The 16,837-nt window shown below is 39.1% G+C and overlaps 1 protein-coding gene across 12 annotated transcripts in view; it reads right to left on the bottom strand.

Annotated features, from left to right (window-relative positions):
* Window positions 1-16,837, bottom strand: part of WDR7 (WD repeat domain 7) — a 375,641-nt gene that overhangs the window by 307,207 nt on the left and 51,597 nt on the right. For 6 of the 12 annotated variants that reach the window (XM_021093595.2, XM_021093608.2, XM_021093599.2 and 3 more), the window contains 3 exons: window positions 14,558-14,699; window positions 14,068-14,316; window positions 12,611-12,831 (listed from right to left, as the gene is read on the bottom strand). In XM_021093595.2, coding sequence (XP_020949254.1) covers window positions 12,611-12,831; window positions 14,068-14,316; window positions 14,558-14,699 — 612 coding nt within the window. The remainder of the gene's footprint in view (window positions 1-12,610; window positions 12,832-14,067; window positions 14,317-14,557; window positions 14,700-16,837) is intronic. The other 6 variants (XM_021093602.2, XM_021093613.2, XM_021093606.2 and 3 more) reach the window with 1 other exon arrangement.

Raw genomic sequence — 16,837 nt, 5'->3', positions numbered from 1 at the left:
ATGGCATATGGAGGTTCCCAGGCTAGGGGTCGAAATCAAAGCTGTAGCCGCTGGCCTACACCACAGCCACAGAAACACAGGATCAGAGCCACGTCTACAACCTATACCACAGCTCACAGCAATGCCAGATCCTTAACCCACTGAGTGAGGTCAGGGATCGAACCTGCATCCTCATGGATGCTGGTCAGATTCATTTCTGCTAAGCCACGACAGGAACTCCCCGTGATTATTTGCCCACACATTTTTTTCCACTGAATTTACTTTATAATTTTTAACTTCATGCTTTCAAAATATTAAAATGATTTTTTTGGATTTTTATTTATTTATTTATTATTCTTTTTAGGGCCACACCAGTGGCATATGGAAGTTACCAGGCTAGGATTCAAACCAGAGCCCCAGCTGCTGGCCTACACCACAGCCACAGCACACATCTGTGACCTACACCACAACTTGTGGTGACACCAGGTACTTAACCTGAGTGAAGCCAGGGATTGAATCTGCACTCTCATAGGTACTATACTAGTAGGGTTCATTACTGCTGAGCCATAATGGGAACTCCTAAAATGCTTTTTAAATTTCAATTACATATCTATGGGTTTTAGAGACTGAGGCAGTCAAATTTGCAGACTCAGAAAACATTCAGCTGACTCCCCACAACAGTCTGCTGTCCTCAGTTACTGCCCAGCCCACACCCATACCTCAGCTGCACATTTAGGAACTAATATCTGTCACAAAGGGCCTCACTGCTCAGTGTGAACTGAACTATGACTGCTGGTGGCTGTTGGTTCTGCTCTTCTACTTTCTGGCTCTTCTACTTTTTGAACTTCAATGGTACCTTCCATCTGACCTGATAACTCTCAACCCACCTGCTTGACTTCTATGAATAGATGCTGGACTTCGTCAAATGCTTTCTCTGCATCTATTAAGATGATCATGTGGTTTTTGACTTTTCTTTTGTTAATGTGGTGTATGATGTTGATTGATTTGCGTATGTTGAACCACCCTTGTGAACTTGAGGTGAATCCCACTTGGTTGTGGTGTATGATCTTTTCTGTATGTTGTTGGATTTGACTGGCTAAAATTTTGCTGAGAATTTTTGCATCTATATTTATCAAAGATACTGACTATAAAAATTAAATACCTAGAACTAAACCTGACTAAAGAGGTGAAAGACTTATATACTGAGAACTATAAAACATTCAACAAGGAAATTAAAGAGAATTCAAAGAAATGAAAAGATATTCCATGCTCCTGGATTGGAAGAATTAATATTGCTAAAATGACCAGACTACCAAAAGCAATCTAAACATTCAATGTAATGTCTATCAAACTACCCATGACATTTTTCACAGAACTAGAACAAACAATCCAAAAATTTAATATGGAACCACAAAGACCCAGAATTGTCAAAGCAAACCTGAGGAACAAAAACCAAACAGGCAGCACAACTCTCCCAGACTTCAGACAATATTACAAAGCTACAGTAATCAAGACAGTGTGGTGCCAGTACAAAAACAGACACACAGACCAATGGAACAGAATAAAGAACCCAGAAATATACCCAGACCCCTATGGTCGATTAATCTTCAACTAATGAGGCAAGAATATAAAATGGGAAAAAGACAGTCCCTTCTTCAAGTAGTTCTGGGAAAACTGGACAGGTGCATGTAAATCAATGAAACTGGAAGACACCATCACACCATGCACAAAAATAAACTCAAAATGGCTTAAGGACTTAAATATAAGACAAGACACCATCAAACTCCTAGAAGAGAATATAGGCAAAACATCCTCTGATATCAACTGTACAAATGATGTCTTAGGTCAATCTCCCAAGGCAACAGAAATAAAAACAAAAATAAACCAATGAGACCTAATCAAATTGACAAGCTTTTGTACAGCAAAGGATACCATTAAAAAAAAAAAAAAAAGACAGCCTATAGAATGGGAGAAAATAGTTTCAAATGATGCAACTGATAAGGACTTAATCTCTAAAATATATAAACAACTTACTCAATTCAAGACAAAAAAAAATACAACTGAAAAAGGGGCAGAAGAAATAAATAGACATTTCTCCAGAGAAGACATATAGATGGCCAACAGGCACATGAAAAATGCTTAACATCAATAATTATTAGCGAAATGCAAATCAAAACTACAATGAGGTACCACCTCACACCTGTCAGAATGGCCGTATCATCAACTAAATAAATAACAAATGCTGGAGAGAGTGTGGAGAAAAAGGTACCTTTCTTCACTGTTGGTGGGAATGTAAACTGGTACAATCAGTATGGAAAACAGTATGGAGGTACTTCACAAACTAAATATAGAACTACCTTATGACCCAGCAATCCCACTCTTTGGCATATAATTGGACAAAATTTTCGCTGAAAAACATAAATGCGCCCCTATGTTCACTGAAGCACTATTCACAATAGCCAAGAAATGGAAGCAACCTAAATGTCCATCAATAGATGAATGGATTAAGAAGATGTGGTGTATATACACAATGAAATACTACTCAGCCATAAATAAGAACAAAATCATGCCATTTGCAGCAGCATGGATGGAACTAGAGACTCATCCTAAGTGAAGTAAGTCAGAAAAAGAAAGACAAATACCATATGATATAACATATCTAGAATCTAATATTCAGCACAAATGAACCTAGCTACATAAAAGAAATAAACTTATGGACTTGGAGAACATACCTGTGGTTGCCAAGGGGGAGAGGGAGAGAGTGGGATGGACAGAGTTTGGGGTTAGTAGATGCAAACTATTGTGTTTGGAGTGGATAAGCAATGAGATTCTGCTGTATAGCATAGGGAACTATATCTAGTCACTTGTGATGGAACATGATGGAGGATAATATGAGAAAAAGAATATGTAATATATATATATATATACACATATATATATATATATGACTGGGTCACTTTGCTATACAGCAGAAATTGACAGAACATTGTAAATCAACTGTAATAGAAAAAATAAAAATCTGAAGGAAAAAAAAAAGTCCTCCCCAATGTCTAAGAAAAAACATTGACTTTAAAAAAAAATCAGAGTCCCCTTCATATCTCCACGGTTAAGGAACCTGACTAGGATCTGTGAGGATATGGGTTCAATCCCTGGCCTCTATCACTAGGTTAAGGATCTGGCATTGCCATGAGCTATGATGTAGGTCGCAGATGCAGCTTCGATCTGGCATTGTTGCGGCTGTGGAGTAAGCCGGTGGCTGCAGCTTTGATTGCACCTCTAGCATGGGAACTTCCATGTCCTGCAAGTGCGGCCCTAAAGAGCACACACAAAAAAATTATCATACATCACCTGACATGCTGCATTGTTGTTTTTAGTATACATTCAGGCACTCAGATATATGCTTTGACTAACATTTAAGAATTTATCTTGGGAGTTCCCGTCGTGGCGCAGTGGTTAACGAATCCGACTAGGAACCAAGAGGTTGCGGGTTCGATCCCTGCCCTTGCTCAGTGGGTTAACGATCTGGCGTTGCCGTGAGCTGTGGTGTAGGTCGCAGATGCGGCTCGGATCCTGCGTTGCTGTGGCTCTGGTGTAGGCTGGTGGCCGCAGCTCCGATTTGACCCCTAGCCTGGGAACCTCCATATGCCGCAGGAGCGGCCCAAGAAATGGCAAAAAGACAAAAAAAAAAAAAAAAAAAAAAAAAAAAAAAGAATTTATCTTAATGGAGTTCCCATCATGGCTCAGTAGTTAACGAACTCGACTAGTATCCATGAGGATGCAAGTTCAATTCCTGGCCTTGCTCAGTGGGTTAAGGATCCAGAGTTGTTGTGAGCTGTGGTGTAGGTCGCAGATGTGGCTTGGACCCCGAGTTGCTGTGGCTGTGGCGTAGGCCAGCATCTACAGTTCCGACTGGACTCCCAGCCTGGGAATCTCCATATGCTGCGGTACAGCCCTAAAAAGACAAAAAAAAAAAAAAAAAAAAAGATGTTGGAATACACTTAGTGACGTAGAACGACGGTTAGATCATCTTTAGAATATGTCTGTATTTTCCACAACAATGTGTCATTTAGTTAAAAAAATCAACTTCAAAAAGATGATGCTGAATACATAAAAGCACATGAAAATAGTCCCAAAATCTAAGAGAATTGACTGGTACAGAAAAAAAGAATATTATAAAACATTATGTACATTCTGACATATTTTAATTTTTTTTTTTTTTTTGCTTTTTTTTTTTAAGGGCCACACCCACAGCATACGGAAGTTCCCAGGCTGGGGGTCGAATGGAAGCTATAGCTTCCGGCCTAAGCCACAGCAACAGCAACCAAAGACTCGAGCCATGTCTGCGACCTACAGCACAGCTCACAGCAACGTGGGGTCCTTAACCCACTGAGCGAGGCCAGGAATCGAACCCACACCCTCATGTATCCTAGTCAGATTCGTTAACCACTGAGCCACCAAGGGAACTCTCCATGTTTTAAATAAAGGTTAGTTTTGCTTCTTGCTTTTGTTTCCTTTACATTAACAAAGTTTACTCTGCCATGGCTTCAGAGACTATGCTACTATTACAGACATCATTTTTGTTTTAGTTTTTGGCTATTTTTGGCCAAGCCTGCAGCACACAGAAGTTCCCAGGCCAGGGACCCAATCCACACCACAGCCGTGACAATGTCAGATCCTTAACCTGCTGAACCACAAAGGAACTCCCACAGACATTGTTTTTTAAACACAACACCCAAATTAATTTTTTTTTTTTTTTGTCTCTTGTCCTTTTAGGACCGCACCCTAACCCTAACCCTAACCCAGGCTGGAGGTCTAATTGGAGCTGTAGTCACTGGTCTATGCCGGAACCACAGCAACACCAGACCCGAGCCATGTCTGCAACCTACATCACAGCTCACAGCAACGCAGGATCCTTAATCCACTGAGCAAGGCCAGGGATCAAACCTGCAACCTCACAGTTCCTAGTCGGATTTGTTTCCATTGTGCCATGATGGGAACTCCTTTTTTTGGCAAATTAAATTAATAACAAAAGTCCAAATCCAAAAAAGCAAGATAAGAGTTAATTCAGGAAGAAACTTTAGGTACTTTTTTCAGAAAGAAAGGACATATATTAAAAAAGAAAACCTTCTGGCTGCAAACATTACACACAAGCACACATATAGACACATATACCATTCATATTATCAGAGCTCTGTCTCTAAGAGCTAGGGATTTAATATTGTCAAATGCAGACACAAACAGGTTAAATGCCTGACATTCCTGTTTTCACAAATCCATGCTGCCCCCTTCTGGACAATGGAGATAAATGACAATACAGGTTTAATAAGATAAAATGAAAAGCAATCATTTTTTCATAATCCATTAAAGAACTTAGCCTATATGCTCGCACTAGGAAGCATATTTTATTGGTACAAAATTTATTTTGAAACATTTTCCAAAAATTCTATTTTTTTTTTTTTTTTTTTTTTGTCTTTTCTAGGGCCATACCGGCGGCACGTGGAGGTTCCCAGGCTAGGGGACAAATCGGAGCTGTAGCCACTGGCCTACGCCAGAGCCACAGCAATGCCAGATCTGAGCCGCTCTGCGACCTACACCACAGCTCACGGCAATGCCGGATCCTTAATCCACTGAGAGAGGCCAGGGATCACACCCGCAACCTCATGGTTTCTAGACGTATTCGTTATCCACTAAACCATGAGAGGAACTCCCTGAAAATTCTATTCTGAATATAGTTCTAGCAGAACCAAAAGTTCTGATAATCCAATCACCCACACCAATGAGAGGGAAATAATATTAAATATATATTTACAACAAGTTAATAAAACTTAACACTTAAGTCACATCTTTTGTTCCCTGCCATATTCATACCCTTCACTCCTCAAAGTAAACAGTCTGAATTTTGTACATCTCTTTCCAGTTCAATTTTAATAATTTTACTACCTACACTTGTATCCATAAATACACAGTACGACTTTTGTGTGTTTTTTTAAATATAAGTAAACGTTATCATACTGTATGACCCACACAAATGTTCCATGGTAAATAAGAGGGGCAAGTAAAATAAACCAGCAGGGAGGTAGAGGAGAGAGGTCAGATGATTCTCCTCTGTAACTACATAATCCTCCTGCGAGAGACTCAGAGGCAGTCTGCCATTGCAGCACTGCAGAAACCTGGAACATATCTGGCCCTCCCTTTCTTTTTTCTGTTTTTTAGGGCCACACCCCTGGCATAGGGAAGTTCCCAGGCTAGGGGTCAACTTTGAGCTATAGCCACTGGCCTCCACCACAGCCACAGCAACGCGGGATCTGAGCAGCATCTGTGACCTACACCACACAGCTCATGGTGCTGGGGCAGCTCACCAGATCCCTGACCCACTGAGCATAGACAGGGTCTATGTCTATGTCTACGTCCTCACGGGTACTAGTCAAGATTCATTTCCACTGAGCCACAACCAGAACTCCCTGCCCTTCCTTTCAATTGCTCTCTTTCTCAGACCACCAAGACATGGGCATACTCTTTTGGCCTCCCTAAACCTAAAGTTCAGATTTTGCAAGTGCATCCAAGCCTACCTCTGACAGATAATCAAATCTGGAAAGCAGTCTATCTCTAATCCCTCTGAGTTACTTTCATGTCTCAGTTATTAAAATAAGATTAAACTAAAATGCTATAGTTCTAAAATATTAAAACATTAAGAGTACAGAAAGTTTCTGTAGGATTATAAAATATCACACTCAGGATTAAGGGAATGACATAGCTGGAACGAGGAGGGGGAAAAAGATTTGCTTTTTATTGATAACCTTTAATACCATTTGCATTTTATATACCTAATTACAAGGTATTTTAAGATATTACAGTAAATAATATTCTAAGTGCAGATGAAAACTTAGTAAGGCACTTAAAATTTTAGCAGGCCTGTTTTTAAAAAGATTTTTCTAAAAAGTCTTCTTTATGAGTATTTGAAGTAGCAATCTAATAATATGAAAGTTTCACTTTAAATCTGAATCCTACTAAAACTGCCTAAGAACTATCACATCTGAATAGTAATTTATAAAGCTAAAACCACGCACTTAAAAACAATAAACACAACTCGCAAAGACGCATGTATCTGATATTCATTGCAGCACTCTTTGCAATAGCCAAAACGTGGAAAGAACCTAAATGTCCATTGACAGAGGAGTGGATCAAGAAGATGTGGTACATATACACAATGGAATACCACTCAGCCATTCAAAGGAACAAAATACTGGCATTTTTAGCAACATGGATGAACCTAGAAATTATCATGCTAAGTGAAGTCAGCCATACAATGAGACACCAACATCAAATGCTTTCACTGACATGTGGAATCTGAAAAAAGGACAGAATGAACTTCTTTGCAGAACAGATACTGATTCGCAGACTTTGAAAAACTTATGGTCTCCAAAGGAGACAGTTAGGGGGGTGGGGGGATATGCTGGGGTTGTGGGATGGAAATCCTATAAAATTGGATTGTGATGATCATTGTACAAGTATAAATGTAATAAATTCATTGAGTAATAACAAAGGAAAAAAACAATAAACATAACTTGGAATGACAGACAAAAATGGCGTAGGAGTTTCTTTGTGGCACAGCAGGTTAAGGATCTGTCATAATTGCAGCAGCCTGGGTCACTGCTGTGGTGCAGGTTCAGTCCTTGGCCCGGGAACCTCCACATGGTGCAGATGTGGCCAAAAAAAAAAAAAAAAAAAAGGTATAGAACTTTATTTCATCAGGTTCACTCCAGTTTCTTTTCATATATTTTTTTCATATGTACACAGTGTACATGTACCTTTCATATGTGAATATAGTACATGTCTATGTCTTTCACATGAATAGATAGTACATTTTCTCTTCTCATACACACACACAATCCAGAACCATCTCCAACTGAATTTTTTTATCTACGTGTTGTAATCTTAAGGAAGAAGAAATAGAAATAGCAAATAACATTAGAGATCTTAAAACTACAAGTTCCACCCCCCCCCTCAGGAAATCAATATGCTATTAGTCAAATCTCATATTATTTTTTGTGCGGTTTACCAAAGCTCTTCATTTCTCTGAGTACCTAGGACAGGGCCCTGCCCTTATCCCCCAGAGCATTTTGTTAGAATCTCTCCTTTACCATGGACAGCCGGCCCTTTAAGAGACTTAGTGAAATACTTGCCTGACCCTCCTCCTAAAACATGTTTCTATTTCTTGGAACAGTGAAGCACATTACTTGGCAGATAGCAATACCACTCCCGCCAAACTTTCTGAATTGTTTTCAATAACCGTTTGGCACTATACAATCCTGAATTACTTCAATAATTTCTACTTCAAAGGATATCTTCAGGAAGTATCTTAACTTTCTTACATATTTTAATTCTTTAAAATAATCTGTATCACATAAAGTTAAATCTCAGTTAACCAGACTATTCAGGAAATCAAACAATTTTGTTTTCTGGTTTTTGTGGGGTTTTTTGCTTTGCAGGGCCACACCCGTGGCACGTGGAGGTTCCCAGGCTTGGGGCCAAATCGGAGCTACAGCTGCCAGCCTATGCCACAGCAACACGGGATCCAAGCCGCGTCTGCAACCCAAACCACAGCTCACAGCAACGCAGGATCCTTAACCCACTGAGCAAGGCCAGGGATCAAACCCACAACCTCATGGTTCCTAGTCAGACTCATTTCTGCTGTGCCACAATGGGAACTCCTCAAACTCAATTTTAAAACACTTTGCCTAAATGGGCTTTTACTATTCTGAAAAAATTAAGTATTTCTTAAAATTCCTCAAAAAATGAAAAATAAAAACTCTTCAACATACAATAAAAAAATAAAACCTACTCAATATAGGTGCTCTACATGATACTGCAATTTTTATCATCTATGAACATGTTGAAAATTTTTTTTTGGTCTTTTGTCTTTTCAGGGCTGCACCTGCGGCATGTAGGTTCCTGGCTAGGGGTCAGCTGCCTACCTACGCCAGAGCCACAGCAACGCCAAATCCAAGCCACGTCTGCAACCTACACTACAGCTCATGGCAACACCGGATCCTTAACCCACTGAACAAGGCCAAGGATCGAACGTGCATCCTCATGGATGCCAGTCAGATTTGTGTCCACTGAGCCATGACAGGAACTCCCACATGTTGAAATTTTTAAATAATTAAACTCCCAGTAACAAAAGAATAGAGAAATGCCTTATTAAAAATAAAATATATAGAACTACTGAGTTTGGAACTAAATTAATGATAATCTATAACAAGAATATGGAAAGATTTTTAGGTAAAAAGATGCTAAAAGAGCACAAAAATGAAAGAGTGGGAAAAGAAAGGATGACAAAGAGACACCCAGACAGGAAACAAATAAGATGTGCACACGTGTGAAGATATGGGAGGGCATACAGTCTGTCTTAAGGGCTCATCTCCAGCCACAGATTCTTTTCCACCTAGTAGGAGGGATTTCATTTTTTTCACTGTCTACCTAAGCTAGGAGACAAGTACTTTTTCTTAACAATTTCCCGTGTTTTGGTAAACATGAAATAACTATGAATTAAGATTTGTACATTCTTAATTATAATTTAAGTCATTTTAAAAATACAAGCAATGTATCTCTGTTTTAGAATAACTTTTCCTGAAAAATAAAATTGCAAATCAAAAGTCCACTTCTTTGTGAATCTAAGATAAAAAAAGAAGACTATATTTTTTTGGCCATGCCCACAGCACATGAAAGTTCCTGGGCCAGGAATCAAACCCACACCATAGCAGCAACTCAAGGTGCTATAGTGACAATGCCAGATCCTTAACCCACTGCACCACAAGCGAACTACCGGAAAATCTATTCTCATCAAAAAAGAAGAAGACAGTAGTTCCCATTGTGGCTCAGTGGTTAACAAACCTGATTAGTATCCATGAGAATGCAGGTTCAATCCCTAACCTCGTTCAGTGGATTAAGGATCTGGTATTGTCATGCACTGTCGTGTAGGTCACAGACAGTGCTCGGATCCCATGTTGCTCTGGCTGTGGCATAGGCCAGTGGCTACAGCTCAGATTTGACCCCTAGCCTGGGAACCTCCATATGCCGTGGGTGCAGCCCCCCCCCCAAAAAAATAAAAAATTCCGTATACATCTTTAATTATTTCATTTAGCAAATATTTATCATCTTCCAACTACTAGTTCACTTTAAAACAAAAATATTTTTTTGCTAAAAGAAAATGACCTTGGGTCAACTTATGAGAAGGACAATTCAAGCATTAGAAACACCATAGGATGTCAACTCTAATCTCAACAAAATAGTCATTTGCTAAGTTTAGCAAATATCAAATTCTTAATTTATTAATCAGAATTTTACTTGATTTTCAAACACATTAGCTGTTGAACCTAAAATTATCAGCTTAATGAATAAATTATTAACTAGGCAGTCATTATTTACTTGTTAAATTATCACAAAGCTAAAAGCAAATTTGTCTTAATTAGTATTTTTAAAGTTAATTAAAAACAAGAAAACTCTACTGTTAAACCTACAATAAGTAAATTATTTTCCAAGAACCAGACTTGTCTGTGTCTCTCTTCCTCATGTTTCCCAGGCAACTAGCACCCATGGCCAGCTCCTAGTCTAGTAAGGAGACCATTCCCTATTTAGTTGCATGTTGTCAACAACATTTTATTATATTAAATATCCACTTGAAATACTTTTTAAAAGAAACCAAAAAATGTTCTCATACAAATATATAAGCAAAAAAAAAAAAAAAAACAGGTTTCCGTTATACCTTAGTGGTGAAAAAACCAACTAGTTTCCATGAGGACACAGATTCAATCCCTGGCCTTGCTCAGTGGTTAAAGATCCAGCGTTGCCATGAGCTGAGGTGCACATCGCAGATGCAGCTTGGATCCTGTGTTGCTCTGACATAGGCTGGCAGCTGCAGCTCCAATTTGACCCCTAGCCTGTAAACTTCCATATGCTGTGAGTGTGGCCCTAAAAAAAGACAAAATAAATAAATAAATACACACACACATACAGTTCAAACAGAAAACATGACCCTACATAAACTACTCAAAAAAACTTTCCTTTTAATATTTGTAATTAGGAGTCCCCATCGTGGTTCAGTGGTTAACGAATCCGACTAGGAACCATGAGGTTGCGGGTTCGGTCCCTGCCCTTGCTCAGTGGATTAACGATCCGGCATTGCCGTGAGCTGTGGTGTAGGTTGCAGACGCGGCTCGGATCCCGTGTTGCTGTGGCTCTGGCGTAGGCCGGTGGCTACAGCTCCTATTCGACCCCTAGCCTGGGAACCTCCATATGCCGTGGGAGCGGTCCAAAGAAAATAGCAAAAAGACAAAAAAAAAAAAAAATTTGTAATTAAAATAAGTAGTATATACTAGTATTTTAAATGTTTCATTATTACAAAAACGAAAATCAGTCAAATCATTAATGGCGGCTTTAAACCGGAATAAAATAATCTAAACTACCAATTTCAAAATCAAAAAATTAGATATTTCACCAAATTTGCTGTCAGAGGTGAAAACACTATGGGGCATACCTACTGTAAGATGAAGTTTTTTGTTTGTTTTTTGTTTTTTTGTCTTTTTGCCATTTCTTGGGCTACTCCCGTGGCATATGGAGGTTCCCAGGCTAGGGCTTGAATCAGAGCTGTAGCTACCGGCCTACGCCAGAGCCACAGCAAAGCGGGATCCGAGCCGCGTCTGCAACCTACACCACAGCTCACGGCAACGCTGGATCGTTAACCCACTGAGCAAGGGCAGGGATCAAACCTGCAACTTCATAGTTCCTAGTCAGATTCGTTAACCACTGAGCCACGACGGGAACTCCAAGATGAAGTTTAGAACAGGGATTTTAATAATGTGATAACTTATAAGTACAATTACAACCATAACTATTTCATTAAATAGACATAAAATTGGTTATTTAAATAAATACACAGAAATTTTTCACAGTGATGAAGATAAAGAAAAAACTAACAACCAAACTGGGAAGAAAGAAAAAGGAAAAAAAATTCAAAAAAGAAGGAAGAGAATAATTACCTAAATTTTCAAATCTGGCAAGGAAAAAAAAAAGAGAGCGTGAGAGACACGGATATTAGGACCTCCTACAATATCACCACTATCAAATCAAAGGAATTCTGGCACTGGCAGAACATAGCATATAACGTACATCATCAAAAAGACCAATTAAGATAAGTAGAAAGGCCAGGAAAATGTCCTGGATTTTGAAATGAGACTCCTTGTAAACACTGGATCAGATATAGGAGTAAAATGCTTTTCATTTCAGGAAGATCATAATTGGTGACACTGGATTATGATAAGCATGAATTATGTGTGCAAGAGACGGTGCGTTTGTGTGTGCCTGTGCACTCATGTGTGAGTGTTGGGGAATAGTGACTATGCTCACAAAGGTGGCTAATCACAAGAACAAGTTCATGATTAAAAAACAGTAATTATCAGTCTGTTAATCATCTGTCCAAAGTCCTCCTAAAAATCTCCTGTTTCTAAAGTTATTAGGCTTTTTATATTTGTCACATGCTCTTTAAGTTACTCTAGATTCCATTTATAGTTAAGCCCAATAGCAATACAACTCGACTCCACCAGAGTGAAATAATCTTTTATGATCAACTTACGCTACAGCTTTCCGGCGGAACTAGAAGCTGAGTGATCTCACCACCATGGACACAGAAGATATGTTTCATTTCTCCGGAAAATATGTCCCAAATTATGACCGAAAAATCCACACCTCCAGATATCAGATATCGTTGATCATAACGAGCTGAGACTTGATGAGGATACAGTAAACATGTGACTTTGTTCCGATGACCTCGGAGGGTCCTGTGAGGTGGCCACCCTGTAATTGAGGTTTTAGATTTAAAATGGGAACATTCAAGTCTTCCAAAGTTTCAACAAACAAAAGTAAACATGAAACGTCAGAAGATTCATCATTAAAAGGGATTCTTATTTTATCTTCTAGGACTGCTCCATCCAGTAGAGTAGCTACAGACCAGAGACTACTGAACACTTGCAGTGTGGCTACAGTGGATTTACATGTGCTTTGAATGTAAAATACACCTGAGATTTCAAAGACTTAGCATGAAAACATGTAAAATATCCCACTAGTAATTTTTATATTGATTTACAAGTTGGAATAAAAATAGTTTTGCGATACTGGGATAAATAAAATATATTATTAAAATTAATTTCATGAACTTAATTTCTATTTTTTTTAATGCTGCTATTAGAAAATCACCTACATTGTTACATATCTATTTCTACTGGACAGCACTGTTCTAAAAGATTATCAGTATTATTGATACTATGATAATTATTTAATAAGCCATGGAAATACCTAATAATAAATGGAACTATTAACACATACCAAAGAGAGAAAATTGGATAGTTCTTTTTTTTTTTTTCTTTCTACAGCCACACCTGCAGCATATGGAAGTTCACAGGGTAGGGGTCAAATCAGAGCTGCAGCTGCAGGTTTAAACCACAGCCACAGCAACACTGGATCCAAACCACATCTGCGACCTATGCCACAGCTTGTGGCAATGCCAGATCCTTAAACCACTGAGCGAGGCCAGGGATCAAACCTGCATCCTCACAGAGACAATGTCAGGTCCTTAACCCGCTCAGCCACAGTGGGAGCTCCTTAGTTCTTTATTTACAATCATTACATAGTTTTTATTCCAGTAATAGACACTGAGTACAGGTGATCCTTGAATGACACAGGTTTGAGTTGCATGAGTCCACTTATATGCTGAGTTTTTTCAATAAATACATAATAGCATTATATAATAGCCAGGTGGTTGAATCCAAGGATGCCCAACCACAGATACAGAGGCCCAACTATAAAGTTATCTGCAGATTTTCAAGTGTGTAGAGGGTCAGCGCCCCAATACCCTGAGTTATTCAAGGATGAACTATATTTTATCATCTGCACATTAACCTCTACCACCTACACAGCATGCTAAAGGCTACAATGATTCACTGTATTTGTTAAAAACAAAGAGTGCAGACACTGTCAAGTTCATGGTTACAGAGTTCTCAAAACACTGTAGACACTAGTGGGTCTTGAGGATACCTCTGCGGAGCATGTGCTCCCCTTGCAGCAGCTGCACAATGGCTGTCTGTGTGGCAGGAACAATGACGATGCTTCCGTCCTCACGGCCACAAACGAGTCGTCCGTGGGCTGGTATATACACACTGGCAGTCACCTTCAGAGGTTCGTTGCTATTGGGAATCAAACTCAGCTGATCTATAATCCCGGCAGGACAAGGATTCAGTTTATCAAATGCCTCTTGCAAACTAATAGAAGTTGTCATTTTCAGCCCTGTGGAGGTTTTGTTTGATATAAAAGAAAAATATGTGCATGTTAGAAAAAAAAAATTAAACATATAAAAATAAACGTGCTTACAGTTGATTCAGTAATATACCAAAAAATAATATTGTCATCAACTCTAATTCTAAGACGAAAATGACAAGTGTCCATTATGAATTTGGTACAGAGTGGTCAGTATTAAGGTTGTTAAATTAAAAGAACTGAGAAATTATTGCATGTGATCTACTATTACCTCCTTTACCTTCTTGTTTATCAGATGTATCTGATATGTTCCAAATATTCAATCTTCCAGAAGAATCACCCTGAATTAATAGTTTGTGGAAGTATTCCTTACATCCATAGAAGAACCGAGTAACAGGAGGACAAATTAACAACTGAAAAAAAAATTGTTCAAATACCTTTAGCTATCTTTTTAATCAAAATATTTCACACATTAATATTTCTTCAGATTAGGATGTTAAGCACTTTGCATCAGTACCAGAATAAAGACAAAAAGTGTATTTATAGAAGGAGTATTCAACAATTTTGAAGCATTAACATACAAGTCAACTAATATTCAAATCCAATACATACAACACAAACATTCAAAGAAATGAAAACTACGTTTAGTCTTTCTCTAGAATTAATAGTTTTATTCTTTTTATTTGCTTTGTAAAAACTCATAGCTCACCACAATGCAATTATTTAAGTGTCTGTTATTAAGCAATTAAAACAAAAATATAGCCCTCTTTACCAAAAAGAAGTTTCCACTTAAAAGGTCAAAAGGAGGAGTTCCCTTGTGGCACAGTGGATTAAGGATCCAGCATTGTCACTGCAGCAGCTTGGGTCATTGCTATGGTACAAGTTCAATCACTGGCCCAAGAACTTCCATATGTCCTGGGAGTGGCCAAAAGGAAAAAAAATGGTCAACAGGGGAAAACTGGCTAATTTGAGCTTTCTGCCCATTCCTGACTAGTCACTAAGAACAGCTGCAAAACTAAACCACCAAGCTTGTACAACTCAAGGACTCTTTCTTTTTCTTTTCCGGCCACATCTACGGCATATGGAAATTCCTGGGCCAGGGACAGAATCCCTGCCACAGCTGCGACCTATGCCACAATTGCAGCAATGCCAGATCTTTAACCCACTGCAAAGCGCTGGGGATTAAACCTGAGGCACCTGAGAAACAATACTGGATCCTTAACCCACTGCACCACGGTGGGAACTTCCTCCTTTTTCTTTTTTTGTCTTTTTAGGGCCGCACCCAAGACATATGGAGGTTTCCAAGCTAGGGGTCTAATTGAAGCTACAACTGCCGGCCTTCGCCACAGCCACAGCAACGCCAGATCCGAGTTGCATCTTCAACCTACACCACAGCTCACAGCAACACCTGATCCTTAACCCACTGAGTGAGGCCAGGGATCAAACCCACAACCTCATGGTTCCTAGTCAAATTCGTTTCCGCTGCACCACAACGGGAACTCCCTCCCACCCACCCACCCCCTTTTTTTTTTTTGTCTTTTTGCCTTTTCTAGGGCCGCACCCGCGGCATATGGAGGTTCCCAGGCTAGGGGTCCAATCAGAGCTGCAGCCGCCAGCCTACACCAGAGCCAGAGCAACGCCAGATCCGAGCCGCGTCTGCCACCTACACCACAGCTCACGGCAACATCAGATCCTTAACCCACTGAGCAAGGCCAGGGATCAAACCAGCAACCTCATGGTTCCTAGTTCCTGAGCCACGATGGGAACTCCAACCCCATTTTCTTAATCAGAATATTTTTCAACTAAAAGCATAACGTTTTACTTGGTCACATTTACGTAATCCACTTGAACCTAGCCTGATATGTTAGCTATATATTACCAGGAACAAAAACCATTCTTTAGGGTCTTATGTATATGTTCCCTTTTATTATTTTTTTTCAACTTTTTTTTTTTTTTGGTCTTTTTAGGGCCCCACCCATGGAATATGGAGGTTCCCAGGCTGGGGGTTGAATTGGAGCTGCAGCTGCAACCCACACCATAGCTCATAGCAATGCTGACTCTTTAACCCACTGAGCGAGGCCAGGGATCAAATCTGCGTCCTCATGGATGCTAGTCAGATTTGTTTCCACTGAGCCATGACAGGAACTCCATGTTCACTTTCAATACAAATATTTTTTCTGCTTCAGATCCTATGCTTTCAGTGAGATCACTTATTTGAAAATACTAAATAGTGGTAGATTCCTAAATTTAAAGTTAAGATTGTTAATATACAAAAGTTTGAGTATTATAGCATATAAATTTATCCTGAGAAGTAGTAAAAATTAGACTTTAGTGTTTACAGTTATAGCCAACAAAGAAATCTATTTATTGTATTTGGTATTAGTTGTTTCTTAAAAGCACTAACCAATAGAAATTATATGCATTAAGCATAATCAATTACTTAATTTAACTTAAAGTCTGAAAATTACTTCAAGTTTTGTTTTGTTTTTTGTCTTTTTGCCTTTTCCAGGGCTGCGCCCGTGGCATATGGAGGTTCCCAGGCTAGGAGTCG

This window comes from Sus scrofa, chromosome 1 (genome assembly GCF_054392235.1).
Source record: "Sus scrofa isolate SSC_HxYL_T2T_F1_AM1 chromosome 1, Sscrofa_HxYL_maternal_Yorkshire_Landrace_v2.0, whole genome shotgun sequence".
Lineage (NCBI taxonomy): Eukaryota > Metazoa > Chordata > Mammalia > Artiodactyla > Suidae > Sus > Sus scrofa.
Note: the sequence above shows the minus strand (reverse complement) of the source record. Positions and strands in the feature narration are given on the sequence as shown.